We start from the raw sequence: 27,856 nt of genomic DNA, 5'->3' as shown, positions 1-27,856 counted from the left end.
CAGTGAAAACTAAGATTCGAACCCATATATGATGGTTTTAGGTCAAATTTTGGGTGTTCGTCAAGTTAGAGAGCTCAGTGACCGGGGAGGCTGGGTGGGATGACGGCAAGGCGACATGGATGCCAGGCGGGGCGACAATGAGGCAACTGGGAGACTAAGCGAGGTGACTAGGTGAGGCGGCGATGAGGCGACTAGGGCGATGAGGAGACTTGGTGGGGCTACTAAGCAGGGCGGCGGGGCGTTGAGAAGGCGGGGCGAGGGTATAAGGTGATCGAGTGAGACAGCGATAAAGGTCGGGCAATATGGCCAGTAGTCGAGAAGACTGAGCGAGGAGACGGGGAGGCTGGGCAAGGCGGGTGAGCAAAGTGGTGGCGAGGAGACCAAACGTGAGGGTATCGGGAGGTTATACGGGCAGACTGAAGGCTAAATGTATACGTGTATGGCGGTGTAAGTGACCAAACGTGTGGGTTGTGGCCTGATGTTTCAATTAGGTTAGGATTTTGGACGACCATAGTAACCGTGAGTAAAATTGAAAATCTAAATTAGGTCGGATCTATTTCAAATATCCAATCTATTAACTTTACTGACAAAATTTTAGATACAAATCTGAACCTATTGGATACAGAACCTGCAGAACCGTGGATACGTAAACCTGACAGATAAAATTGCCCTCCCTAGCTAATCGTGCATACACCTCTGACCTCTCTGGTCTATCTTCAGTTCGGCTTCGGTCAGAGCTTCGATATTCGCTTTTTTACCACTGAAAAAACTGAGAATTATTTATTTACTATCATATCTCACATATATAGTGTCCACATATCATTATGAGTAGCAATTGTCAGTTTTTAAGTAGCAACTGAACTATTATCCCACTGCCCACGGACTAACGATCCCGGTGACTCGCCGCACGCACTTCGAGTCTTGACTCTCGAGATCACCGGAGTTGCGGGGAAGGGGCGGAGAGGAGGACGGCGTGGTGAGGCGAGGAGTAGCAGAGAGGATTCCGCCGCCGCAGCCATGTCGGTGCAGGAGTACCTGGAGAAACACCTGCTCTCGCGCAAGATCGAGGAGGCCGTGAACGCGGCGGTCCGCGCCAAGGCCCCCGACCCGGTGCTCTTCATCGCGAGCCACATGCGGCGGGCGGCGCCCGCCGTTATCACGAGGGTGCGGGCGCGGCAGATCCTGGACGGGCACGGCGTGCCGGCCGTGGAGGTCGAGCTGCACACCAACAAGGCCGTGCACCGGGCATCCGTGGCCGGAGCGGGCGCGCCCGAGGGCGCCGCCGCCGGCTCGACCGGGGACGCGGAGAGGCGGAGGATCCTCGCCAGGGCGGTCGCCGACGCGGTGCGGGTGATCAACGACAAGGTGTCGGAGGCGCTCGTGGGGATGGATCCGCAGCAGCAGGCGCAGATCGACCAGGCCATCATGGACATGGACAAGGCGCGCCACAAGGTACAGAACTAAAGCCATTGTCCCTAACTCTTATCCTTCTCTGCAGTTAATTTTTTCCCTGAATTCTGCATTTTCATGCTTGTGTTAGGAGTAGCATTTACAATGAGAAATTATACAGGGGGGATGGACTGTGGATTGTGCTATGTTATACTTAGCTTTTGTACAGTAACACAAACAATTGATGGCTCCATATGCTCAAGGCAGTCCTTGACATTGGTTTCCTCGATTATAGGGAAATATATGTCATTTGAATTGTTTGGTTATAGGCATCCTGTCGGGAAACAATTCTACGTTCTTTTCACTATCAATTGTGTTTTTACTTGCCTCAATTTTTTTTGCATCCTATAATTCCCTCCGGTATGAAAAGTAACTGTGATACTGTACCAAGTCAGGCTGATGTTGGAGCGAATCCTATGCTGGCAGTTTCAATTGCGGCTTGTAAAGCTGGTGCTGCTGAAAAAGAGGTACTGGTATTCTGCTTAAATTAACAGGTTTAGAGGTCAAAATGTGTCAACTCCACTGCACATATTCGTATTGTTGGATGCAAATGTGTTGCTGTGCAGATTCCACTCTACAAGCATATAGCAGATCTTGTTGGCAAAAGTGCTACATCACTTCCCGTCCCTGCAATTACAGTCATTAATGGTGGAAAGCATGCTGGAAATGGTCTTCCCATTCAAGTATTCCCTCTCAACCTCTAGGATTGCCTTGTAGAATCAAATTCTCTCTGCATGCTCCTGAACACTCTCTTCTAAATGTAAAAAACCTCAACAAAAACTGTGAAATTGAAATCATTATGCCCTTATTTTCTCCAGTTGAGCCATTCTTTCCCTAAACCAGAACATATTAACATGGTTGATGGTTCATGTAGATCTCTCCATATCAATGTGATAAAATATAGTTTTGCTGTAATTATAAGTAAAGTTCTCTTATTCGTAGGAAATTATGATCCTTCCAGTTGGTGCAAAGAACTTTGAAGAAGCAATGCAGATGGGTTCCGAGACATATCATCATCTCAAGGTAGCCTAGACATTTAACAATATGCTTTGCGGATGTCTATATCTTACACATGTTCTCAGCAACATTAGTTTGTTGTCCACTCATATTTGGAACAAGATATCCATCAAATGGTGTAAGATTGTGTTCCACAATAGTTAATATTGCACACTTACTTTATGTTGCCTTCTCCTTGTTTTATTTCTGAATTTACTTACTATTAGCTCATTTGGGTTGGCTGCCCTTAAGGCAAAGTACTGATACCATGAGCCTCTCTGCTCTTACCAAGTTTTGTTTTCAGACTGCACAGAAAAGTTTGCTGAGCTTTGTAGACATTTCATTACCAATTAATTTTATAGGATATTATCTTGGAGAAATATGGTTCAGACAGTTGCAACATTGGAGATGATGGTGGGTTTGCTCCAAATATTAACAGGCAAGTAGGGAATTGATTTCAACTTTTTTTGATAGAACTCATTTTTTGTTTTCCCTTTCGGGAATCTCCATTTGGATTGCAATATGACATATCTATCTTGCTTTATCAATTTTCAGCATATCTGAAGGCTTGGATCTTGTTATTGCGGCAATAGAGAGAGCCGGTTATAATGGAAGAATAAAATTGGCAATTAATGTCGCTGCTACTGATTTTTGTGTAGGTAAGTACAAAAGTAGCTGTATCTTTTATGTATATGTTATGTAAATAGTGAGCTTGAAAATAGTTATATGTATTCAATGCTTTGGGTTAGTTAGTATTTACTATGTCAATGAGCTAGCTCCATGACTATGTTCACCAACTCTTTGCAGGAAAGAAATATGATCTGGAGTTCAAGTCAGCAAAGAAATCAGGGCAGAACTTCAAAACTGCAGTTGATATGATTGAGATGTATAGCCAGCTTTGTTCAGGTATAACTGATTTGTGGGTTGACATCACTTTTTGGGTACATCTTTTGATTTCATAAAGCTTAAAAACATCAGTCTGACGATTTTCTCTCTCCATTTTCTGCACTAGAGTACCCGCTTGTCTCTATTGAGCAGCCCTTTGACAAAGATGATTGGGAGCACTCAAAAAAGTTGACCACCCTAGAGCTGTGCGAGGTGCTTTTTGTTATTTTGAACTTTTGGTTTTTAGCTTGTGAGGAGCTCATGCCATAAATTGTCTACAGGTTGTAGGGGATGACTTATTGATGTCCGATCCCGAACGCATTAAGCGGGCAGTAAATGAGTACACTTGTAACGCTCTTGTTCTCAAGGCAAGTCTCAAGTCATCCATGTGTTTTTATTTTTTTTTAAAAAAGGAGCTGATTTGTGTTACATATTCCCCATATTGAAACAGTCCAAGAGTGACTAACTGACAAATAACAATACCACAGAAAAGGAACTCTGGTATTAGGCGTACTTATTTGACTAATTACAGCTGTCTTTGTGACTGGATGCTCATGCTAGTTCTTTATTTAAGTGCCACTCCATCCTTCTCAATGTTCATTATAACTGAAGTTTTGTGTTATCTGAGTTGAATTTTAATTGCATTTATTGGAAACAGTGTATCGTTCAATCTGCAACTTCCACATGAATTATCGATCCTTTTAGTAATTGAATTTGCTGGAAGATGAGCAATTTGCAAGTAAACTAGTATGGTTTAGGCACATAAGGACTGCAAGAGCCTCTTGCTTGCGCATGTGTTTGCTTTCTGAATCTTTGCTTTCCTTTTTTTTTTTTCCTAAACTTCAAATATGTTTCCTCCGTTTAGGCCTCTTTCGAACATGATTGTTTCAAAGGTTTTTGATGGGAATTATACCATTTTATCCAAAATTTCTATGTTCCAAACATGCCTTTGGTATATAGCTGACACATGTCTTATTATTGTTACATTGTTAACATTTTTTTTTCATACGCAGGCAAATCAAGTGGGAACTGTCACTGAGGCCATAGAGGTTGTGAAGCAGGCAAAGGATGCTCATTGGGGTGTGATGGTATCACATAGGTCTGGAGATACCGAGGATTCTTTCATCGCTGACCTGGCTGTTGGTGCTGCAGCGGGACAGATCAAAGCTGGTGCCCCCTGCCGTGGAGAGTGTCTCACTAAATACAATCAGGTTCTTTTCTTTTTTTGTTCAATCCTTTATACCATGTATGTATTGACTTTCTTGCGTCCTCTTGATTGGTTTGTGGTAACCGTGCACGTTCCCTTTGCAGCTGCTTAGAATAGAGGACGAACTTGGTAGTGAAAGTGTTTATGCCGGGGAAAATTGGAGAACTGCAAGCACGAGCTGACTTGTGGTATTGATGAGATGAAGGAAAAATTGGAGATCTTGACCTGCCTTGATGTGTTAGCCACTTAGCCTTTCATTGTTGTCTTGTCAAATTGTGTTCGTTCTTGCTCAGCCAAGGTATGGAAACAGGGTGGCGAAATATACAATTTTGTATTAGATAACGGCATTGTTGTCTAAGATGTAGTGGACGAACTGGTGGGAGTTTACCTTTTTTGTGCTTTTCAACTCTGATTCGTTTAATCTGTATAGTATGGACTATAAACATGAGTAAAGATCTTGATAAAATGGTTTAAGAAATAGGTATGTATAATAATTGCTCCATTCTTGCGCTTTATGTAATTGATCCTCTTCAAGATTGTGATGTTGCTTAACTACAGATGCGGCCTACACCGTTTGAATGAGTCCATAGTTTTTGCTTTTGAACGGATCTGATGCAAGATGAGATGAGCACCCAAACTGGTCTACCATCTCTATGCTGTGGTCAGTGCCTAATGCCTAACAAGAGCATGCTTATTAGTGCATGAAACCTGGACTTAATGCCTACAAGATATTTTAAACTGCCTGAATTTAAAGCGAAAAGACTTATTTATATTTTGACACTCTTTTTGTCAGGCTTGGGGTAGCTTCAAAAAAAAAAAAAAGAACTATCCAAATAAGTGATGTGGGTAAATTTGAAGTCAGGAATTATTTTCGGATTTGATAATCATTTCTTGACACAGCAAGAGCTGAGTGTATCCCATCTGATCTCCTCCCTTAGTCTAGGATTAATCGATACATCTTCAGATTTCCAACACTCGGTCCATTTGCATGGGATATGCTGAGCTCCACGTCAAGAGAAGTTGTGTGTGCTCATAAGGATTGTATCAAAGCCTGAGGAGATCATGGCATGCTAAAACTGGATCTCGGCGTAATCGACACGCCCAGTCGCCTATGTGACGGGAGCGACAGGGATGAATGTGGTCAGCAATTGTCCACGTCCAAGGCAGCTCAACTGCTCAAGAACACACATCTGAGTAACTCTGCTTTCGCGAGCTCCTTCCCTTTCCCTTTCTGAGAAGCAGAATCCTCCAAAACAGGTGGCTTTTCGACCAGTTTTTAAAGAAGCAAAATTCACCCAACAACCAGAAGCAAAAGATCCCTGAAACGTGGGGCGATTAGGCTGCTATGCTACCAAAGCAGAGAGCAACATGGCATCAGACAAAGCAACAAAACAATATTGCAATCGATAAAGAGCAAGGTATCTGATTTCAGTACTTGATGCACAACAATTTCGTTGAAAACGACAGCAATTTCCTGGCTCACCAATGTAATCCGGCTAGCACAGCAGAGGATACTAAAATAGAGAAGTCCGGTATCCACAGGGCTAGATGATAATATATAGCAGGTTTTAAGTGAAAACGGGAGGCTTCCAAATTTTCGCCTTCAAACCCTGCTCTGTTGGTACGGCATCATCAGGAGGAATCAGCGGCTGGTTGTGCTGGTTGTTCTGGTTGTGCTTTGTCGCGTTTGACGGATGCACACTTTATCAGATGGTTGTAGCTCCCCTTCTCCTTGAAAAGTTGGGAGAAATGGTGCTTGCAGTAGAGGATGCCCTCCAAGGCTGCATAGTTGGACGGTGAAATGGCACAGCCCCCGTGGGAGCATTTGAAGCAGGACTTATGGTAGGACTTTTCTTCAACAGTTACCTGCAATGTTTTTAACAGCCATGCATTACAACCACTATCCACCGCACGTTTTGGAGGCTCAAAGAGAGCAATTGGAAAGAGGAATTAGTCAAGCCAATCAAGATGAGGAGAATTAGACGAATCAAGACAAACAGATAAAATTTACTTCCTAAATGGAGTAAAATTTAGGTTGACAATGTAATTTGTCAGACAACACAACCAGAACACAAATATATGTCCATGTGTGCAAGTCATGAAGGGAATCACTTGGTGTTGACCACAGATTGTTCTATGGCAAATATTTTCAATCGTCTTGATGGACAACCTAATTACTAGAATAGAATGCATAGCTTCACGAGCTACATCCCGAAACTTTTGAAAGGAAATAATGAAGACAAAAAGGGCATGATGTGATTAAAGTTACCTTCTCAAGAGGATATGCAGTTTTACCACAAGTTGCACACTTGTCTTGTGTTCCTGAAAACATCCTTGCAGCTTTGCTTGGAGATCTAGTCTGAATAGCAAATTTTGCAAAACATTAATCACTACTCCATTTCTAGACTGTAAAGAGCTAGACACTAACGCAGCCAGGCTAGCACTCACCAGCTCAGGAGCCAACTTCTCCGGAATATTCTTTGCGGCTGAAAGAAATGAGACAACAAAGAACACATTACCGCATCAGAATGCATTTGATAAACTTGAAACTTGGTTTTTCATGTCAATGATTCGGTACTGAATCAAAGCCTACGTGATGGTGATTGGAAGCTCTTGTTGTAGCTCCCAGTCTCCTTGAACAGCTGCTCGAAATGGGCCTTGCAGTACGGCACTCCTTCGAACGAGGAATAGTTGCTCAGCTATCAGAGGCAAACAAGATGGACACTGAGATTGTCAAAATCATGCAGATCTTTGCGTAACGCCTCCTAGGTCCTAGCTAGAAGATAAAAGTCATCTAAAAAAATATCGAAGGAGCGTCTTTTTCCATCAGTTTTGTCTCAATCCTCTTTTACCAAATCAGGAAATGTGAAACGGTGGAAATGTCAAAATCATGATCTCTTAGGCACAGGAATTTGATACAGAACTCTAGCGCCAGATCCATTCACCACAGCAATTCGCAGATCTACTGCTCGAGACATTGCATTATCCTACAGATCCATGCACCAAAAAAAAGTCGCTTCTTCCCCCCATAGAACACAAGAACATAGACAGAGAGACGAGAATGACATACGGAGAGGGTGGACTTGCAGTGTTGGCACTTGAAGCAGGATCGATGGAAGACGGCGCCGTCGGTGGAGAGCTGGTCCATCGGGTACACCGTCTTGGTGCACACCTTGCACTTCTGCTGCGTCCCGCTAAACATCCTCTCTCCCCCTCTCCCTCTCCCACTCTCTCTCTATCTCACGGGGCGCGGCCGGCGAAGCGCGCGAGATCTGAGAGCCCGATCCGACCTTGGCCGACGCGCGCGGGGAACGAGCACCTTCCCCGGCGTCCCGATGGCCGCGCTTATATACGCAGAAGATGAGACGCAATTAAGCAATGGAGCTATGACGGGTTCGTCCGTCGCAGCGGCGTCTCACTTTTGCCGCGCTGCTGCTCATTAGCCAGTCCGCAATTATTACCACCACCATTAGTGCGTATCGAGGAGGCTCCGCCGTCCGCGCACGGAGCTGCTTTCGGCCACTGAGAGTAGGGCCACGGAGCGACGGGCCCGCATGTCGGCGACAGTGGAATTCCACTGTTCCGGTGGGGACCAAGAAGAAGTGTGCCAGAAGCATTCGTCGCATGCTCGCATGGGTGGACGGACGGCTGGGGCCCGGGCGTCAGGCTTTCTGGCGGCGAAATGGGATATTATTGCGGTGCGGCCCACGTCGGCCAACCTTCTCCCGGCTGCCTCGTCGGACTATCCATCATCCGCTTGTTCCTATCTTATTGGCGCTGGTTAGGTTCCATTGCTGCGCACGGCGCATTAGCTAGGACCGCGTCGCATCGAATTTTTTCGCCTCCCTCTTTTCTCTACAGTTTCGGTGAGAGCGAGAGGACGAGGCGTACTTTGCATCTCCCTTAGAGGGTTAAGTGTCATCCTTGCGTCGACTCGTCGCTGCTGAGGACCGAGCCGTTGGTAGCGCTACGTGTGGTCGAGGGACCGGATCCTGTCTTAATTGCGATTAATGCAAAGAATCACTGTATGGACAGCGTACTGAGTCAACAGCTACAGTAGTCTGCATTAATTAATCGGTATTATTGTACTAAATAGTAGCAACAGTGATGTGGTATACTGTAGCAGCACAATTTACTGTTCACATGTTACTGTAACGACAGATCTGGACTCTCCTTTTTATCGAACGGTGCACATTCACCTTAATGCAGAGGGTTGTAGTCTCTCTGCATTGGCTTCTCCAATACAGAGGATATCAGTCCGTGGTCGAGCGGCCACTCGCTAATTCGATCTCTAGGTCGGCACTTGCATACCTTTAATGGGTTTTTTTCTTAGGATTAGCCTAAGTTAAGTTAGGTACTCTCACGTACTAGAGATCTTATGTTTTCTAATCTTTTCTTAACTTGTATATACTCTTTTTGATTATAAATATAGGTCATTTTAGTCTCCTCAACTATTCTCTAAATATAAGTTATTCTATAACTTCTACGTATTTTTTTCTCTTTTGTTCCCTTCTTGCCTTTGTTCAATAAATACTACCACTCTCACAAATTAATGAGTTATCTTTTTTAATACAGAATAAATAAAAGGTAAAAAGGTTATTTAATCTACTTTCTTAATCCTTGTACACAAACCTAAAATGACATATATTTATAATTGAAAGGAGTAGATATGTACAAATCTTCTCTAGATATGCACATGCACTCTTACTTAACGGAGGTCTCTTAGTCTCTTATTAACATGTGTATAGACATGAACTCGGGTGGTTATGCGTTACCGCTGCTGCGCCCCGCCGATGGGGCCATCTCGGCGGCGGGACATCACGGTGGACGGGTCTAGCTTAGCTTAGCACACGTCTCATCGTTTGCTACGATCCGTGTGTTACACCTACAGTTCATTTTCGTAACGATTGCTTTTAGGCCTGTTTGTTTGAGCTTTTGTTTTTGGTTTTTCTGAAAAGCTGCTTTTAGAAATAGGCTGTTGGCTTTTATAATAAATTTTTGACTTCTCAGCACATAACTTCTCAGAAAAGCTACTCTCAGCGAGCTTCTCAGCTTTTAATTCATTTTCCTCAGAAGCAGCTTCTGGCTTCTCCAGAAACCACTTCTCAGCAAACCCGTTTGTTCTGGCTTCTGGACTTCTGACAGAAGCAAAAGCCAGAAGCAGCAGGAAACAAACAGACCCTTACTATGGTTAGTACTAGTAGCTCAATAATATACGACCTAATCGTAAGCATGGTTAGTAGCTCAATAATGTAGGACATGATCTTAAGCATCACTCTTATTCAATTCGACCTGTATAAACTCTCGTTTGTGCAGCATGTAGCGCGGTATAATACCAGTAATCTCGTTTCATTGCAATCATCCCACAGCTCATGGAACAACAACATGATTCCGGTCAACCATACCTGCAACATGATGAGTACTGATAATTGGATTTGAAGGCTTGAAACATATCCCATCATCTTGCCCCTAGACCACAGCTCCACAAGCCCGACGAACGAACCATTATCCTGCCGGCCACCAACCGGTCCAAAACTCGACGCGGCACCAAACAAATCACGGGCAAATAGCATTTGGCCTCACTAGGCCATGATTTCGTACAGTACATACAGTATCTCCTCATCTCATGCAACATTACCCGGCTACTGTCATCTTCGTTCAAAATCTGCGAAGGCACTAGCAGAAAGCCAACCACTAGCAGAAAGCCTATACAAGGATTAGTTCCTGACAAAGATTTTGGTATATGGATCAATGGGTCGTGAATAATATTTGTGGTGTGCGTGTATTTATGATGGACTTTAGAACACGATGATTAGTTAGGTTCAGGTCTTCCGAAAAATAACAGCTCTATTTCATATGTATTTTATTATCAGTATTTATGAACTGATTACAAATAAATCCTCCTTTGCTAGACTCATTCTCCTTTTTATATATAAAAGAAGAACTTACAAGTGAGTCCTTTTCCATTGATCCATACTTAGCTAGATGTACTTTTCTCAGTCCATCATCACGCGGAGCATGCGCGCCGCACCTTGCACCGGTGGTACTGTGGGACCCATCCCATCCTCTTGGACGCCTACACTCTTACCTTATCTCGGTAGCCTTGTCTATCCCTTCGCCATGCGTCGCAAACTCATCTGTCAAGCCGTTCTATCCCAACCTTCCGTAAGTCCGCTTACAAACTCGTCCACTTGTCTGGTCGTTCTACAGACACTGTCCCATCTATCGCGTGGTGCTAAGTCGGTCCGCAACACCCCACTCTGTAGCGATTAATACTACGAGACGAGGCACTGCCTATCTGCGCTAGCCACGACTTTGTTCGCTCGAGGAGGAGCCTCGGGAAGAAAAACACTTGTGTAGATATCAATAAATGTGACTAGACAGGTTAAGTATGAACCCCCCGCGACCAGTAAAGGTTGGTCGTGAAATCACATTAAATCGCAGGGAGGTTGGTCACGCAAGCCTCACACTGGTCGTGCGAGCTAAGGGCTGGTTGCGCAATAGGCCAGGGTTCAGAAAATATCCCCCTCGAACGTCATATCCCACCGGGCCCTGTTAGCTAGGATGTCCTCTTACTCAATACTCCGACAGTAGCCCCCAAGCTTCCCCGTGGTCGTGGTTAGGTCTGGTCACACCACTTAGGCTCCGAGGGAACATAATCCACCCAGAGAGTGGTCGTCGACGCCGTTAGCTCTCAGAGTTTGACTCTGAACTTGACGTCACGTGGGGAGGTTAAGCATCCTAAGAGAGATAGAGAAACATTGATTGCCGCCGGGCCCGAGTGACTTTCGGTTCCCCATGCGCGTCCCTTGGATTTTGAGCTGTTCGGATGCCACGCTGGTTGAGGTTCCTCAGTACTTTCGAGAGTGAGGTGTTATGGCAAGATGTTATGGCGAGATATGTATAAAAAACTAAGGTGTTGGTGTCCAGACGCAGCCACACATGCATGGTTTTGATCGGGAAGTGACCATGAGCCCCTTGGGTAGTAAATGATAAGATTCCTGCAGTGGCTCCGCCTTTCACCCTATGCGTGAATCAATGGTCGGTCGGGCTATAAAAGCAGGAGTTTACTCAACCGGCCACCCATCGATGCTTTTTGCAAGGCAGTAAGGAAACTCTTCTTGTGGATTATGTCATCCTCATCCCATTCTTCGTCGGGAAGGTCGATGATTTTGGAGGATTTGGCAAGGGCCGAGTCGCCTCTGACGCCGGCTCCACTTGTTTGGTTCCCTCGGGGGCATACAATCTCAAGGTCCTGCTCGCAGGGTTGAAGCCAGCCGCCATTGTGCTTCCCTCACTACAGAGAGGCTCTCCCCTACCGCTCCTGCTCGATCTCCGACCCGAGCGGTTGCCCCGATTGAGGTTATCAACATCTTCGACGACGAGGAGATCGACTGGGACCTTCTGAAGGAGGAGATCGACGAAGAGGAGAAGACGGAGGAGAAGCAGACGGAGGGTCAGCTAGGTTCATCGGCACCGGTCAGCAGCTCCAGCAGGGTCTTCGCGTCGGTCACCCTCCCTGGCCCCCACATAGGCTGTCGTCCAATTCCCGGGGTGACCAGCTGCCGCCCCAAGGAAGAATATAAGAGGTTCCTCGACTTGTTTAAGGGCAAGTAGGGATCTATATATTTCTAAATTTTTGGAGATGGTGGATCTTTACGATTTGCAAGAGTTAGGCAGAGCCTTTCCGTCAACCTGACTCTAGCCACTTGAGTCGAGAGGGAAGGAACAAGCATGTAATAGGGCAGTTAGCTCACTCAAATGTAATCAACATGCTTGTAACCTATCTTTCCCATGAATAAAAATGCTCCAGCCCTTTCTGATGGCCTCGCAGATGGCTAAATGTCCATACGGGATCCCCGTGGGTTTTAGATCGTCTGGTCCGAACCATAGTTAGGAGTGTTCAGAAAGTTTTCCCTATGCTGTCATGATGAGTAGGCTCTAATTGTTCCGTCTTGCTCATTAGTTAGGCTTTCGAAGCGCGGGACAACCCTTAGCATGACAAGTCCCTATGCGGCGACCAACGCTCGACCTGAATGAGGACTTGTACCCTTGTGGTCGCTATCCCGAGCTGTCCGTACCTTTGACATTGCGCGAGCAGCGATCCCACGCTGTTTAAGAGCCCTCAACCATTTGGTTGCTTTAACTTCATGGTCGCCAGATCCCATAGTGGTCGTCGAGCGTTGTCACGTGCAGTGGTCGGAGAACACTCCGACGGGGGTCCGTTGTTGGTTGTGAAATCCTGCAAAACAAAGAGTATAATCTTTTTAACTTTTAAAACTTACAAGTTATATTCCATGCTCATCCAGAAGGTTCTACAAAATAGAGAAAGACCTATCTCCAAGCAACCCTACACATAGAACTTGCGCAGTAGGTCCATGAGTTATGTAATTTATGGCCGTCCTCCAAGGCTAGCTTGACCGCATCAGGTCAGATGACATCAACCACTTTGTAGGGCCCTTCCCATTTGGGGGAGAGTTTATTTTGATCGGCCTTATTCTGAATTTGCCTAAGGACGAGGTAGCCTACGACCAGTCTTCACTCCCGCACCTTGCGGCTGTCATAGCGCCTTGAGGCTTTGCTGATATCGAACAACTCGAATTAAAGAACGCTCGCGGAACTCTTCGATCAAGTTTACATCATTCTTTCATCACGCTACCAGGTTGTTGTCCGAGTAGTTGGCCACTTGAGGTGATTGAAAGGCAATCTTGGAGGGAAGCATTGTCTCTGCGCCAAAAACAAAGAAGAAAGGGGTTTCGGCCGTAGCCCTACTAGGAGTCATTCGCAGCGACAAGAGTACTATAGGTAGTTCATCCACCCAATATCTTGAATAGCTTTTAAGCCGATCAAAGACCCAAATTGTGATCCATTGCAGTATCATCCCATTTGCCCTTTCGACCTATCCTTGCTCTGTGGGTGTGCCACCGACGCATAGCAAACTTTGGTCTCGATCTCTTCGCAGTAGTCTTGGAAAGCACTACTGGCAAATTGAGTCATGTTGTCCATAATTATACGATTTAGACTACCAAACCATACTACCATTCCCCGTATGAACTTAATCATTATTGCGGTGTTGATCTTCTTAACAGACTCGGTCTCTATCCACGTGAATCTGTTGATTACTGCGAACAGAAAATCAAAACTGGCTAGAGCTTTAGGAAATGATCCCACAATATCGAGCCAACAGACAACAAAAGGCCAAGAGAGTAATATAGTTTGCAGTGCTTGGGCTGGTAGTTGGTACCAGCGCTTTTCAAACCGAAAGACATTTTTACATAGCAAAAGACACATAATGGTGTCACAAAAGCAGTCTTCTCCTCATCTTCCCTATACATACTAATCTGGTGGTACCCCGAACGGGCATCTAAGAAGCTTAGAAGATTACTGCCAGCGGTTGAGTTAATAAGCTGGTCAATCTGGGGTAGAGGGAAAAGATTTATTGGGCATATCGTGTTGAGATCGGTGAAGTCGATGCACATCCTCCACTTACCATTGTGTTTTTGGACCATGGCTGGGTCAGATCAACGCACATCCTCCACTTACAGTTGGGTACTGTATTTCTCAGATGAAGCCTGCTTCAAGAGATTACCAATCTCCTTACAAAGTGATTCCTTTCAATCGACTGCGAACTGACACGCTTTTTGTTTGACTGATCGCGCGTCAGGTCGCATTGATAACATATGCTCAATTACATCCCTAGAGACTCCGGGCATATTAGGTGGGCTCTATGAAAGGATGTTTGTGCTCGTCCAGAGAGAAGTTATGAGAGCGAGTTCCTATTTAGGGTTCATGCTAACCCATATCTAGACCGTCCTGGTCGGGTTAGGGTCGTCAAGGCATACTGTCTTGAGCCGCTCGTCCTTGCTGATGGTGACGTGAACCTTCACCGAGTAACCACTAGGCGTAGCATTCTCCGACTGCGACCCAGCAGTTAGCTCAACCATGTTGAAGCTCCTCTTGTCGCAGTGGAGGGCCGTCTTTGCATTGCCAAAGATGGTGATGATGATACGCGTAGTGGGCAACGACTATGAACTCGGTCATCTCTGGTCGCCCTAGGATCGTGTTATAAGCGGTCCCGAAATCCGCAATATCAAACAGGACTTTTTCGGTCCTGAAGTTACTTGGCGAGTCGAAGGTGACGTGCAGCCTGACCTGCCCCAAGGGCTTAGCTGAAGAGCCCGGGGTAATCCCAAAGAAGGGGGAGATGGTTTTAACACACTCCTTAGGATTTGTAGGGCGTCCAATGTGTCAGCAAAGAGGAGGTTGATGGAGCTCTCTCCATCGATCTGCATGCGACCAAGTCAGATGTTCTGAACGGTGGGTTCAATCACAATAGGGTAGCGACCAAGTCACCTGACACTCTGGGGTGGTCGGTCTGGTTACAGATGAGTCCCCCTTTGCTAGACCCGTTTTCCTCTTTATATACAAGAGAAGGAGAACTTGCAAGTGGATCATTTTCCTCTGATCTATACCTAACTAGATATACTTTTCTCAGACCATCATCACGCGTGCGCGCCACACCTTGTGCCGATGGTACTGTAGGGCCCATCTCATCCTCTTGGACGCCTCCACTCTTACCTTACCTTGGTAGCCCTGCCTATCCCTTCGCCGTGCACCGCAAGCTCATCTGCCAAGCCATTTTATCCCAGCCTTCTATGAGTCCGCCTGCAAACTTGTCCACTTACCTGGTCATTATGCATACCATGTCACATCTATTGCGTGATGCTAAGTCGGTACATAACACGCTACTCCATAGCAATTAATGCTACATGATGAGACATCGCCCACCTGCGTCGACCACGACTTTGTTCGTTGGAGGGAAAGAAAAACACTTGAACAAATATCAATAAAAGCAACTCGACGAGTTAGATATGGACGTCCCACGACCAACAAGAATTGATCATGAGATCACATTAAATCGTAAGGAGGCTAGTAACGCAAGGCTCACGCTGGTCGTGCGTGCCAATGGCCGGTCACGCGATGGTCCAAGATTCAGGAAATATCCCCACCGAACGGCATATCCCACATAGGTCACATTAGTCAAAATACCATCTTACTCAATACTCCGACAACCTATGAACGGTACAACCGCGGCCACATCATCCCGAATTTTGGCTAAGCAACGAGCAAAAACATACAAGATCAAAAGAATGCAGCCATAGAATGACAAAAGGATGTTCAAAATTGATATTTTGGTAATTGAGCCAATTCTGCACCCTGACAACGGATACTCAAAATTGATATTTTTATATTTGAACCAATTCCGCAAACATGTTATACTAACAAATCGTAGTGGTTCCTCCCGCTGTATAACAGTCTTACTGGCGCCTTTTTCTTCCACTGCTTCGAATTTCTGGTAAATTCCAACCCATACTCAGCTATGGGAATGAAGCCATTACCCCGACCGTGGTACTGTAAACAAACACAATAGAAGTGAACCCAGCTGAATTGGGGAAGATGGCAACAAGTTTTGCTTAAGTATAACCTATGGAAGTACATGTACATTGCTCCAAACATGATAGCTTACAAGGAAACAAAACATAGTGCTTTAATCCACATAGGGAAAAGTGCAAAGAGTAAAATAACCGCAAACGTTTCCTCAATTCAATTGCTAGCAAATATACTTTCTTTTCTACCATATTTTGCTTCAGAATCTCAGATCCTAGAACGGTAAGGATCAGAGCATTAGACCATGGAAGAAGAAATCTAAAATGCAATGTTAATTTTCAACATCACTATACAGTGAATTTATGTATATCATCGAGTGCTAAGCTCGCTTTCACTTTTTATTGGCTTTGTTACAAATTATCAGTGTTATTTTATTTCATTTAATGTTGTCATGCCACATTTGATTCTAAAATTCCCTATTATTCCTAATATTTCTACATTAATTATTGCTTTTCCATTCTTGCATTAAAGGTACGCCAATAAGAAATAGCTGTTCCACTTTTCTTTAAGCCACAACAATATTTACAGATTTCAATCAAAGGTCTAGTATCTATCTCTATGAAGGTATTATCCCTGAAGGTGGTATAATTTACCTCATGCTCTGGAATATAAATAATGATTGGCTGCCGGCACAGCTTAGACAATACCTGAAAAGAGAAAATGTCATATGAAACAGACCATTTACTCTTATAAAGCAACAAATGCACAGGCAGCATTCTGTTCCATCGAACAGGTAAGACTACTTTGGCTATAATCACCAGAAGTCCATCAAAAGTAAATCTTCTGGCACATCATCATGTAAATCTGATGTTGCATGGATCTAATCTAATGAATGAATGGTGCCTGCATCAATAATGCATGTCAAGTTTTTAAACTATGCAATCTATACCAAGAGTTCTGACTCTCCACCCCAGAAATCAGGCCGCCTTATCCTTTGGCAGTAGCTACAGATATCAGGAATAGGTCAGCATCTTTATCTCAGCTCATGTCATCAAAGCAAACAAGAAGTCATAGGAGCTTAACCGTTTCAATGATTGCTCCACGGTAATTGCAATAACAGCTTCTTCATACTTCTGTCGCTCGGTTGCGCTATCACATATAACTTCTTTCACTGCCATCCGTAAATCATCTAGGAAATTGAGGTGAATTTCGTTAGAAGTATCTTAACAACAAACCCTCCTTCTAAGGACATTTAGAAAATTTTAGGCGAAATCTCTGTTACAAATTGGTCACTCACAGGTGACAGATGATTCTCACATTTATCTGGAGGGCAAAGTTGCTCATGAAAATAACATTAAAAAAAACCTTTATTTGCATTAGTGAAAGAGGTTATACAATTTTACTAATAGACGGCTGGTACAAAATAGGGATGGCAGCCAGACCCTCGGGTTCGGGTCCTCACGGATTCTGCACTAGGCAGGTGCGCGTTCGGGTTTAAAATCCCGCTCGCGAGTCTGGCGGGTCTGGTACCCGACTTGGATCGGGTGCGGATGCGGGTTTGAAATTAACCCCATGGGTGATCGTGGGTACCCGAAATGAATTGATCCGAGGGGCTGAGGGGAGTGTGACGAGTGTGGCCTAGCCCAGTAGCCCATCGGCGATCGCTAAACTCTAACCGTCTCACGATCTCAAATCAGACTCGCTCGCCCAGACGCCTGACGCCCCCTCTTGGCTCCCGCACCTCACTCTCCCAGTCGCCCAGACGCTCCCCCTCCCCCACACACACACCTCACTCGCCGCCACCGTCACTCATTGTCTCAAACTTAGCCTCTCCCGCACCTACACACTACAGGCTCATTCGCGCCGCCTGCACCATGCTCCCCTCCGCGTGCATCGTGCTAGACTCCTCCCCCGACCGCAGGACCATCATCTTCAGCTGCGTCGCGCCGTCCCGTCAACGGATCCACACCGACACACCTCCCCTTCGACCGTGTTGTACCGTCCACGGATCCACGCCGCCACGCATCCCCTTGAGTCGTGCCACGTCGTCTCGTCCATGGATCCACGCCGCCACGCCTCCCCTTCAGCCGTGCCACATCGTCCCATCCACGGATCCACGCTGGCACGCCTTGCCTTCGGTCACGCCGCGCCGTCTAGTCTACGGATCCAAGTCGGCACGCTGCGTCGTTGTCCCCACCCCTTCGGCCACGCCCTCCCATCCACAGGTCCACGCTGGCACGCCGCCCATTCGACCTCGATGTTCACGGTGAGCTCAGTGTGCTGTGTATGCCATATGCATTGACATGCCATTTTACACTTTGTATTGATTTGTGGCTTCTGTTCTTATTGATCTGTCGGTGTGCTATCAGTGCTTATCGCCATGCTTGATTTGTGCTTATTGCCTTGCTTAATCAGTGCTTATTTCCATGCTTGATCTGTGCTTATTTTCATGCTCGATCTAAGACATATTGCACTTTGTATTGATATGTGCCTATTGATCTGTCGGTGTGCTGCTCAGTTTGTATTCCCATAATGATCTGTGCTTATTGCCATGCATGCTTATTGATCTGTGCTTATTTACATGCCATATTACACTTTGTATTGATTTGTGCTTATTGATCTGTCGGTGTGTTGTCAGTTTGCATTCCCATGATGATCTGTGCTTATTGACATGTTATATTACACTTTGCATGATTAATCACTGTCGGTGTGTTGTCAGTTTGTATTGCAGGTTGCAAAATTGATCTATGCTTATTTTTCGAACACGTCTTTTTATTGGTTTTGCAAGCATTCATGTTTTTATGTATACAGATTTTGTAAATCAGTTTGTATTGCTATTGCAGGAATGTTGACTCCAGGAACTAGTGGGTCGCAGGCTACAGGTGCTTCTACTCCATCTGTTGCACCTACACCTGCTCCATCCGTTGATGCTCTGCACCGTCATCAAGTGTTGCACCAACACCACCACATGACACACAAGGTACTGATGTGGTGATGATAGATGATGATGTAAGTGGTAGGAATAAGAGAGCTAAAATCTGTTGTATGGGAAGAATTCAAAGGACAAAGTAGGGGACAAATGGAAAGCTGAATGAAATTGGTGTCATAAAATGCTAGGAGCAGAGACCAGAAATGGTACCAATCACTTGCATGGCCACCTTTCAATTTGTGAGTCTCGATAGGTTAGGAAAGGCTTAAAACAATCCAATTTGAAGCTGTCAAAAAATCATGATGGGGAAGTTGTTGTAGAGAAATACGTGTTTGATTAAGATCTTGCAAGGAAAAAACTTCCACTTATGATATGTGTCCATGGATACCCACTTTCTATGGTTGACATGGATACCCACTTTCTATGGTTGACCATACCAGCTTTCGAAAGTTTTATGCTGCAATGCAGCCTTTATTTAAAGCAGTGTTTAGAAACACAATTAGGAAGGATATATTGAATATGTGTGAAGTGCAAAAGCTATCTATGGTGAAGTGCTTCCAATAGTGCCAATCTTGTATTGCCGTCACAACGGATATGTGGACAGCAAATCATCAAAAGAAAGGGTACATGACGGTGACAACACATTATATTGATGATGATTGGAAGCTAAAAAGCTTTCTTTTGAGGTAATAATGAACTAATGAAGTTTATGTAATCATTCTACATTTCTCATTTATATCTCCTTGCCTAATGGTTCATGCTATTATAATTTTGTAGGTTCATTTACGTGCCAGCCCCACATACAGGTGAAGTTATAAGTGATGTCCTTTATGATGTGCTCATGGATTGGCATATCGAGAAGAAGGTGTCAACTGTAACTCTTGATAATTGCAGCACCAATAACTCTCTTATGGAAAAAATGCAAGATAAGTTGCCTCTTGACTCTCTTATGTTAGGAGGTAGATTGTTGCATATGCGTTGTGCTGCTCATATATTGAATTTGATTGTGAAAGATGGAATATCTGTCATGGAGAATGGCATAGAGAGGGTTCGTGAAAGTGTTGGTTATTGGTCAGCCACACCAAAAAGACATGAAAGGTTTGAAAGAATGGTATCTCAGATGAACATTAAATATTAGAAAAGAATAACTCTTGATTGTAAAACTAGATGAAACTCCACTTTTCTTATGCTTAGCACTGCAATAGAGTACCAACTAGTCCTTGATTGCCTTGCACAACGTGAAAAACAATGTGCTAATTTTTGTCCAACAAAAGATGATTGGAAGTTCGCTAAGGAGCTTTGTGGTAGATTAAAGATGTTTTATGACATAACTGAGCTATTGTCAAGCACTAGTTATGTTACAGCAAACATTTTATTTCCCAAAATCTGTGGTATTTATTTGGCTATTAGGAAATGGCAAGCTAGTGATGTCCTGGAGATAGAACAAATGTCAAAATTGATGAAAGAAAAATTTGATCAATACATGTCTTCACAGCCAATTGAGTCATTTTCTTATTTGCGCCCAGAGTTAGATTTGCACTTGGATGAGCCAACGTTACCTAGAACACAAGAGTTGGACATCATTCACTGGTGGCAGTATGTAGGGATCAAGTATACTACTTTGCGAAAGATTGCTCGAGATGTCATAGCAATTCCTGTGACAACAGTAGCATCTGAGGCAGTCTTTTAGTACTAGTGGGAGGATCATTAGCCCTTATCGGAGTAAATTTGCTCCAACAATGGTAGAAGCATTAATATGTATGCAAGCTTGGTCTCGCGTCTCGCGGTGACATGTTAGGTAAATAGCTTACATTCAATTCATTCTTTTTCCCTTGCTTTCATATATGATATGACAACACTAACTTTTGAATGTTTTATGCTTTAGGGTCCAACTCACGTGTACTTAATGCAATAATGACTTGTTTTGAGGATGAAGAGGAAGAAGAAATGGTATCAATTGCTCTTTTTTATACAAGTTGATGACTGCATTGCTGAATAATAGTTGAATACTTGAATAATGACTTGTCTTTGCTCTTTTTTGCTAGGATGATGCTGAGTCGACCGTGGTTGAATAGTTGACAATCCAAGGCAATGACTTGCATGTTTTGCTTCTGCTGAACTGCTCCTTTTAATTTGTATGCACTGAATTTGTATGATCTCAATTTGTATGAACATGTATGTTACTATGAACAATGAACTTGTATGCTGGTGGCTATTACCCTTTTTGTTGACATAGTGGCTGGTAGCTGGTGCAATGAACTTGTATGAACAATGAACCTGTATGATGGTGCCTAGTGGCTATTGCCCTTTGTATGGTTTCAAGTTTCATTCATATTACCTGGTAGCTGGTGTTGGGGTTTCATTGTTTAGGTGCTGCACTTGCACTTTTTATTGCTATGCATTTCATTGTTTGACTGTGATATCACATATGTCGGTGTATAGAATAGGGGATCCCCTGTTTCGTGGACCCACACCGGCCAATTCCAACTGACAGAAGATTTTTCCCGGACCGAGGTCCCATCGCGCGACCAATCTATGCCTTAGCGACAAGGATCCATAAGGAAATCCTGCGACCAGCCTTCGTTGGTCGTGGGCAGGCACTCCACCCGACGGACAGGTTGTGGTCAATACAGAGGTGTCATGCCCCGTCCCGTAGCGTTAAATGCTACGGGACGGGCTCACGGGTGTGGTAGGTCGCTTCGTAGGCGTGCGTGCTAGACCGGTGAGGGGACAGGGCAGGCCGGGGTGAGGTGGGCATGGAGATGTCTGACGGATGGGACGTGCTCATCAATATCATCATAGCAAAAGGGACCCACTTGTAAGTTCACCCTCCCTCTGGTATATAAAGAGAGAAAGGAGTCGAGAAAACTCATCTGTAACCAGTTCTGAAACACTATAATCAAATACACAGGACGTAGGACTATTATCCTTATGGAGGCCTGAACCTAGATAACCTCTATGTTCTCGAGTTCATAGCATATGCACCCCGCAAGCGTTGTTCACGTGCCCCTTGACCGATACACCCTAGAATCATTGTCAGGGATTAACCCGATCGAGGGGCGCATGAATAACGCTTGCGGGGTGTGTATGCTATGAACTCAAGAACACATGGGTTTATCTAGGTTCAGAACTCCAGAAGGATAATAGTCATACATCATGTGTATTTGATTATCAGTGTTTCAAAACTTGTTACAGATGAGTTTTCTTGACCCCCCCCCCCTCTTTATATACCAGAGAGACAAGTAGACCCCTACTTACCATTGAACGAGTCAAGGAACCTCTTATACTCTTCCTAGGGCAGCAGCAGGTCGCCCTGGGAGTCCAACAACGGCCTGTGTAGGGGCCAGGTAGGATGGCCGGCACGAAGACCCTACTGGAGTTATTGACCGACGCCGGCGAACCCAGCGGACCCTTTTTCTGCTCCTCCTCCGCCTTCTCCTCTTCGTCGATCTCCTTCTGCAGAAGGTCCCAATTGATCTCCTCATTGTCGGAGATGTCTATAACCTCCCCCGAGGCGACTGCTCGGACCGGTGATCGTACAGGAACGGCATGGGGAGGCCCTCTCTGCAGCAAGGGAAGCATGAGGGTGGCCGGCTCCAACCGTGCGAGTAGGTCCTTGATATTGTCTGCCCTCGGGGGCACCACCGCCAACAGAGCTGGCGTCGGAGGCGGCTCGGACGTTGCCAAATCCTCCAAATCCATCGACCTTCCTGACGAAGGATGGGAGGAGGCTATGATCTCTAGGGAGAGTTGTCTTCTTACTTTGCAAAAGGCATCGATGGGTGGCCAGCTGGGTGAACCCCTGTTTTTATAGCCTAGCCAGCCATTGATTCACGCGTGGGGTGGAAGGCGGAAACACCGTGGCAAACATCCCCGTGATCCTACCATTTACTACCCAGGGGACTCATGGTCACGCCCCAGTCAAACCCGTGCACGCGTGACGGCGCCTAGGCACCAGCGCCCTAGTTTTTTATACACATTCCATCATAGACACCTCGCCCCAGGAAGTACTGAGGAATCTCAACCAGCGTGGGATTTGAACCGCTCGAAGTCCAAAGGGGCACGCATGAGGAACTGAATGCCCCTCGGGCCCAGCAACATTCAATATCTCTCCCTCGTCCTCTCAGGACGCTTAACCTCCCCACGTGACGTAGGCACAGGACGGCTTGACAGACGATGTTACGGCGCACGGCGATGGGATGGGTCGGACGGCTAGGGAAGGTAGGTGTAGAGATGTTCCACGGTTGGGACAAACACTCAAAGTTCTCAGGGCAAGTTGGGCTCACCTGATTCTCCAAGATATGATCCAAGAGTTGAATATCTAGCTGGATATGGATCTGCTAATTGGGACCCACTTGTAAGTTCTCCCTCTCTCTAGTATATAAAGAGAGTAGGACCTAATTTGTAAAGGGTAACCAATTCACAAGCACTCATAACAAAATACACAGGACCTAGGGCTATTATCCTTCGGGATGCTTGAACTTGAATAACCCCGGTGTTCTTGAGAAAACACACACACCGATGAACGCACACCCCGCAAATGTTGTTCACGTGCCCCTCAACCGATACACCCCAGAATCATTGTCAGAGTTAACCCTCGACAACATAGATTCATGATCATTGTTGTCTATACTGCTTCATTGTTTGTGACTGTATTGCTATGCATTTAATTGTTTTTCATTGTTTGTGACTATGAATCAGTTAGAACCAACATAGATTGTGACTATGTGATAATAGCATTTCATTGTTTTTATTGGTTCTAATTGCTATGTAAGTATGCATTGCTCTGATCTCAGTGATATGTGTTGTAGTCAGACCCGACAAGTCCCCATCGAGTTTCGGGTATCTGCCGGGTTCGGGGGCAAAATTTAACCCGTTTAGCAATTCGGGTGTGGGTCGGGTCTTGAGTTTCGGGTTTCATGGCGGACGGGTTTTGGCTAAACCCTCACCGACCCGTTGCCATCCATAGTACGGAATGTGCAATATGCAATCAGACTGAAACAAAGTGCATCTTCAGGTCTCACTGCCAAATATCTGGACTGTGGTGGGGGATACCTTTAGTCTGGTAATCACGTCAAAATCAACCTCTGATTTTCCAGCAGTTTTCTAGTAAGAATTTTCGGACTTACGGTTGGGAGTTGAAACTACTACAATCTACCCGATAATTTGGAAAACCTGAATTAATGCATGCTTTAATAATGTGTCATTTCCTCAAGTCAAATATAAGAACTGAATTTGAAGCTCTTTGTTGACATCATGGATGGATATATGATGCTCAAAACTCATAATAACAAATGATGCTCTCTCTTTAATGTTTCTATAAACAATGATACTAGTTTTGTAATGAATGTTCTTTTTTGTGATTAGTGTTGTGGTTGTTAAATTACCGTGCTATTCATAACATGACTGTAAACTCCAGTTTCTTTAATGAAAAAGGGAACACATTCATACTTTTCTACAAAGTAATTTTTACTACCTGTCGAAGTGCAAATCACTGCCCAGTTTACCCTATACATAGCTCAAACTATCTCGAAATCAACCACGAACATGCTAGCTACATTAGCGGCTAAAACTAAATGAAAAAAAAAACTACAACGTGGAGATTTATCTATATACGAGGCTTGTTTCAGTCTACCTGCATCTTGTACCTCCTCCCTAGGTGTCAAAGGAATCCCCTTATTCTTTGCCATTCCTTTAACCTACAAGCAAGACACCAGTTTCCATTGAACCCAGAGAAATGCATAAACGCAAGTTGTTTTTTACTGAAACTGAAACCCGTAAGAGAATAGATTCTAATAAAGTTTAAGAATCACAATCTGCAAGCATCCTACGCGCACAGTGCAGCAGCAGAAAGAGACTATGCTGCGACTTACCAATGCTCGAAACATGCAACGGCCATCACCGGTGACCCTCTGAACTCCGTAGTTCTCCACCTTGTTCAGCGCCGCCGACCATCCGCCCCTCCTGCACCCAGAACAAGCTCTTGCAACTTAACTCTGCTCGCACTCCAAACGATTCAGATATGTCGAGAGGTGTCACGGGGGAAGAGGAAGCAGGCGTACAAAGAGGGGGCAATCCTGGCGAAGCAGTGGAGGCGGGGCCAGGACGGAGGATCTGGCGCGGGCGCGGAGTCCTCGAGGAGCTCGAACTTGGCCGTGCCGTCCCTGAGCCGCGCAAGAAGAGCGGCTGCGATGAACATGCCGAATCAAAGCTATGCGGGGGGATCGGGAAGCCATAACGATACGAGTATACGACCGACACGAGTTGATGGGATTATGGAAGGGCGGCGAGTAGAGTAGGTAGGTACCAACCGTTGGATGGTCGCGCCGCTGCCGCCATTCGGCTGCAATCTGCAAGCAGAGCGCTTCCCCGAACCGGCAGCGGATGAGAGCGGAAGGTAGAAGACTAGAAGGGGGGACAAGGTGATGCGGTTTTGGAGATGTGGATGAAGGAAATAGAGCTTTTTTATTTTTATATTTTTAAATCGAAATATTGTAAAAAATAGGTGTCGGTTTTGAAAAAAATAAACTTATCGTCCTTCTGACCAACGAGTAACATGTTAAAAAAATTGAAAATATAACATTCTAATACTCTTAAAAATTAAAATAATATCGAAATTGTCATAAAAATTCTAAAAAATGTATAGTATTGAGGATGATATAACATAGTTCTCCAAACATTTTCAACTCAAATAATTACATGTACAATGAGAAATAAAAAAGATAAATTTTGTTGTACAAAGTCTATCAGATCATATTTTGTCTGATTTTTTTAAGATATATAGATCATAGTATCCTCTATATCGTTAAATATTTTTATAACTATTTCGATGTTATTTTGAATTTTAAGAGCAATAGAACGTAACATTTTTATTTTTAAACATGTGGTTCATTGGAAAAGCGATACGTTCTTATCGACCTTCCAACTGATATGTCACTTTTCCAACTGGCGATACGAGTCTATATGTGTGATTTTTCAAAACGAGTCTATTTTTACAATTTTTTATTTAAGAAATATTTTTTTTTAAGGAAACAGGCCACGGCCGATGGCGATTTTGGGCTTTCGGTCCAGACGGCGTAAAGTGCCTGCAGCCCGGGAGGCCTTTTTACAGGGCAGTCAGAAATGGCGTGCAATGGTCCTGGCCATAATGTTCAGTACAAACAATGTCCAGTGTCTGGTTTGAACTATGGTCTTAATTCTTTTTTTCTTGAACTGTAAACAATGGTCTTAATTCGAATGAAAGAATTCGATACCACGGTCCCGTCACTCCACTCATTTGATCCTTATCAAAAACCTCAATTCTGTACATATTATTGATCGCTTTTGTCCGATACGCAGAAATCTTTTCCATTGTTACAGTTGACCTTCAAATGAACTCTAAAACCATATAAAACTGTAAAACCAATTCCAATGACATCGTTAATCGGACACTCCCAAGTCCGAGCAGCTCAAAAAATCTACCTTGAGTCGCTCAAAATGCTCAGCACCTCCTCTGCGGCTCTACCTCTACAACCAAAACCTTACGGACCGCTGCATCTCCGCGCGCGACACCCCGCACCGGAGCCCCAAACACACATCCTACGCCGCCCGCGAGATCTACTGCGGCGGTCCTCGGACGCGACGGATGAGCGATTCCTGACCTCTCACCCATCAGATTCCTCCCCGCTAAGCCAGCGGCGCGACCTACCTCCCTCGTCCCACCTAGAGATATTTTTGCCATCACAAATATCTCGTTGGCCCCCGCGCCCACACCGCCATCGCCGCGTCTTCCCCTCGCACCATAATAGGCTGCACGGGCGCGCGCGGCCTGCTCGGCGAGGCGAGCGCCTAACGACGTAGAGCCGTATCTGGCATCCTGCGCGCGGTCAGGTGGGACAAGAAAACCAGGAAGCGCGGTCAGGTGCGGGTATGTCGAGGCCGAACAGGAGCGACGCGCATCTCTCCCCCGAGGACGAGGCGGCGCGGGAGGCCGAGGTGCGGGAGTACTTCGACGACGCGGCGCCCAAGCGCCACACCAAGCCCTCCCGCAGCGAGCACTCCGACGTGTACGCCGACGCGCTCGTCCCGGACAACGCCCACCCCGAGCTCGACAGGCTCCAAGAACTCGAAGCCCGCATCGAGGTCTCCCTCCCCCTCTTCCTAGCCCGTCTAACTCTCGAGTCTGAACTGCTCTTGCCTGTGCAGTCCGATGAAAGATGAGTCGACGAGTAGCTGACACGTACGGGGGTTGTCGTTGTTTCTTCCAGAGGTTGCTGTGCGAGGGCGGCAAGGTGGGGGAGGAGTTCGTGGAGACGGAGTACTACAAGGATCTCGGCTGCGTCGGCGACCAGCACCACACGGTCAAGGCCTTCTCCGCTCCTGCTTTGATAGTGCTGATTACGAGCTAGTATTGACTAATATGTGATCTTTGCTTGCGCCAACTCCGCGGGAGCAGACCGGAACAGGCTTCATCAAGATGGACAAACCCCACGGCGCCTCGTTCGAACTCTCTGAAGGCGTCGATGCAGGGGAGCGCCATGCTTCTTGCAAGGGGAATCCTGCTACCAATGAGTGGATCCCATCAGCTGATACGGTAGGGCAGATTCTACTCCCCTATGCTATATATACTGGCGTTTCTGCAGTTCTCATCTACGAGCAGTATAGAACGCATCAGTAAGAAAATAGTTGATGCTTATTTCAGGTGTCTCCGGCGTCAGACAAGCCTAACAGGAGCGACAGCTGAGCAATATTCTCCGTCCTTCAGACATCTGCTTCCACCGGCAAATAAAAAATCACACTGGTTGTTCACGGATTAAGGGCGCAATCCACATGCATCCATCATATTACGCGTCGAGATTCTTGTAATACTGTACTTCAAAACTCACGCTTCGCGTCGCGAATATTGTTTTGTCCATCATATTATGCATCTGTCGAGTGCAGGAAATAAAGCAATAGATCTATCATGCTTCGGTGCTGATCACTTTTTTTTCGAGAACTTGTCTACCAATTTTTCAACTGCGAAT

The 27,856-nt window shown here is 45.3% G+C and overlaps 4 protein-coding genes across 4 annotated transcripts; 2 read left to right on the top strand and 2 right to left on the bottom strand.

The window, feature by feature from the left end:
• Window positions 1–282: 282 nt before the first annotated feature.
• Window positions 283–5,021, top strand: LOC133912131 (cytosolic enolase 3-like). Its single transcript, XM_062354721.1, has 11 exons — window positions 283–1,452; window positions 1,845–1,916; window positions 2,016–2,132; window positions 2,392–2,472; window positions 2,808–2,884; window positions 3,001–3,104; window positions 3,253–3,351; window positions 3,458–3,543; window positions 3,612–3,698; window positions 4,344–4,541; window positions 4,642–5,021. The coding sequence occupies exons 1-11, from the start codon at window positions 1,018–1,020 to the stop codon at window positions 4,717–4,719; spliced, it is 1,434 nt and encodes a 477-aa protein (XP_062210705.1). The 5' UTR covers window positions 283–1,017; the 3' UTR covers window positions 4,720–5,021.
• Window positions 5,022–5,914: 893 nt separating this feature from the next.
• LOC133912132 (LIM domain-containing protein WLIM2b-like) lies at window positions 5,915–7,982 on the bottom strand. The gene is made up of 5 exons (XM_062354722.1): window positions 7,608–7,982; window positions 7,131–7,236; window positions 6,986–7,023; window positions 6,807–6,896; window positions 5,915–6,403 (listed from the first exon to the last, which is right to left on the bottom strand). The coding sequence occupies exons 1-5, from the start codon at window positions 7,737–7,739 to the stop codon at window positions 6,170–6,172; spliced, it is 600 nt and encodes a 199-aa protein (XP_062210706.1). The 5' UTR covers window positions 7,740–7,982; the 3' UTR covers window positions 5,915–6,169.
• Window positions 7,983–15,701: 7,719 nt separating this feature from the next.
• On the bottom strand, window positions 15,702–25,306 carry LOC133912130 (OVARIAN TUMOR DOMAIN-containing deubiquitinating enzyme 3-like). Its single transcript, XM_062354720.1, has 8 exons — window positions 25,166–25,306; window positions 24,917–25,040; window positions 24,728–24,818; window positions 24,490–24,553; window positions 17,009–17,114; window positions 16,875–16,929; window positions 16,579–16,632; window positions 15,702–15,949 (listed from the first exon to the last, which is right to left on the bottom strand). Exons 1-8 carry the CDS (start codon window positions 25,191–25,193, stop codon window positions 15,812–15,814), a joined length of 660 nt encoding a protein of 219 aa, XP_062210704.1. The 5' UTR covers window positions 25,194–25,306; the 3' UTR covers window positions 15,702–15,811.
• Window positions 25,307–26,583: 1,277 nt separating this feature from the next.
• On the top strand, window positions 26,584–27,796 carry LOC133912128 (uncharacterized). Its single transcript, XM_062354717.1, has 4 exons — window positions 26,584–26,975; window positions 27,101–27,193; window positions 27,289–27,426; window positions 27,535–27,796. Exons 1-4 carry the CDS (start codon window positions 26,763–26,765, stop codon window positions 27,574–27,576), a joined length of 486 nt encoding a protein of 161 aa, XP_062210701.1. The 5' UTR covers window positions 26,584–26,762; the 3' UTR covers window positions 27,577–27,796.
• The last annotated feature ends 60 nt before the right edge of the window (window positions 27,797–27,856 follow it).

This window comes from Phragmites australis, chromosome 3 (genome assembly GCF_958298935.1).
Source record: "Phragmites australis chromosome 3, lpPhrAust1.1, whole genome shotgun sequence".
Taxonomy (NCBI): Eukaryota; Viridiplantae; Streptophyta; class Magnoliopsida; order Poales; family Poaceae; genus Phragmites; species Phragmites australis.
Note: the sequence above shows the minus strand (reverse complement) of the source record. Positions and strands in the feature narration are given on the sequence as shown.

Excerpts from the sequence above, each read along its gene's own strand:
- LOC133912130 (XM_062354720.1), bottom strand. The coding sequence starts at position 25,193 with ATGGCGGCAGCGGCGCGACCATCCAACG. Across the intron at positions 25,041-25,165 it reads AGCGGCGCGACCATCCAACG|CCGCTCTTCTTGCGCGGCTC; the intron begins GTTGGTACCTAC and ends TGTTCATCGCAG. Across the intron at positions 24,554-24,727 it reads GTTGCATGTTTCGAGCATTG|GTTAAAGGAATGGCAAAGAA; the intron begins GTAAGTCGCAGC and ends TCTTGCTTGTAG.
- LOC133912131 (XM_062354721.1), top strand. The coding sequence starts at position 1,018 with ATGTCGGTGCAGGAGTACCTGGAGAAACACCTGCTCTCGCGCAAGATC. Across the intron at positions 2,885-3,000 it reads TTTGCTCCAAATATTAACAG|CATATCTGAAGGCTTGGATC; the intron begins GCAAGTAGGGAA and ends ATCAATTTTCAG. Across the intron at positions 3,699-4,343 it reads GTAACGCTCTTGTTCTCAAG|GCAAATCAAGTGGGAACTGT; the intron begins GCAAGTCTCAAG and ends TTTCATACGCAG.
- LOC133912128 (XM_062354717.1), top strand. The coding sequence starts at position 26,763 with ATGTCGAGGCCGAACAGGAGCGACGCGCATCTCTCCCCCGAGGACGAG. Across the intron at positions 26,976-27,100 it reads AACTCGAAGCCCGCATCGAG|AGGTTGCTGTGCGAGGGCGG; the intron begins GTCTCCCTCCCC and ends TGTTTCTTCCAG. Across the intron at positions 27,194-27,288 it reads TCGGCGACCAGCACCACACG|ACCGGAACAGGCTTCATCAA; the intron begins GTCAAGGCCTTC and ends CCGCGGGAGCAG.
- LOC133912132 (XM_062354722.1), bottom strand. The coding sequence starts at position 7,739 with ATGTTTAGCGGGACGCAGCAGAAGTGCAAGGTGTGCACCAAGACGGTG. Across the intron at positions 6,897-6,985 it reads AGAAGTTGGCTCCTGAGCTG|ACTAGATCTCCAAGCAAAGC; the intron begins GTGAGTGCTAGC and ends TTTGCTATTCAG. Across the intron at positions 6,404-6,806 it reads CTGCATATCCTCTTGAGAAG|GTAACTGTTGAAGAAAAGTC; the intron begins GTAACTTTAATC and ends AAAACATTGCAG.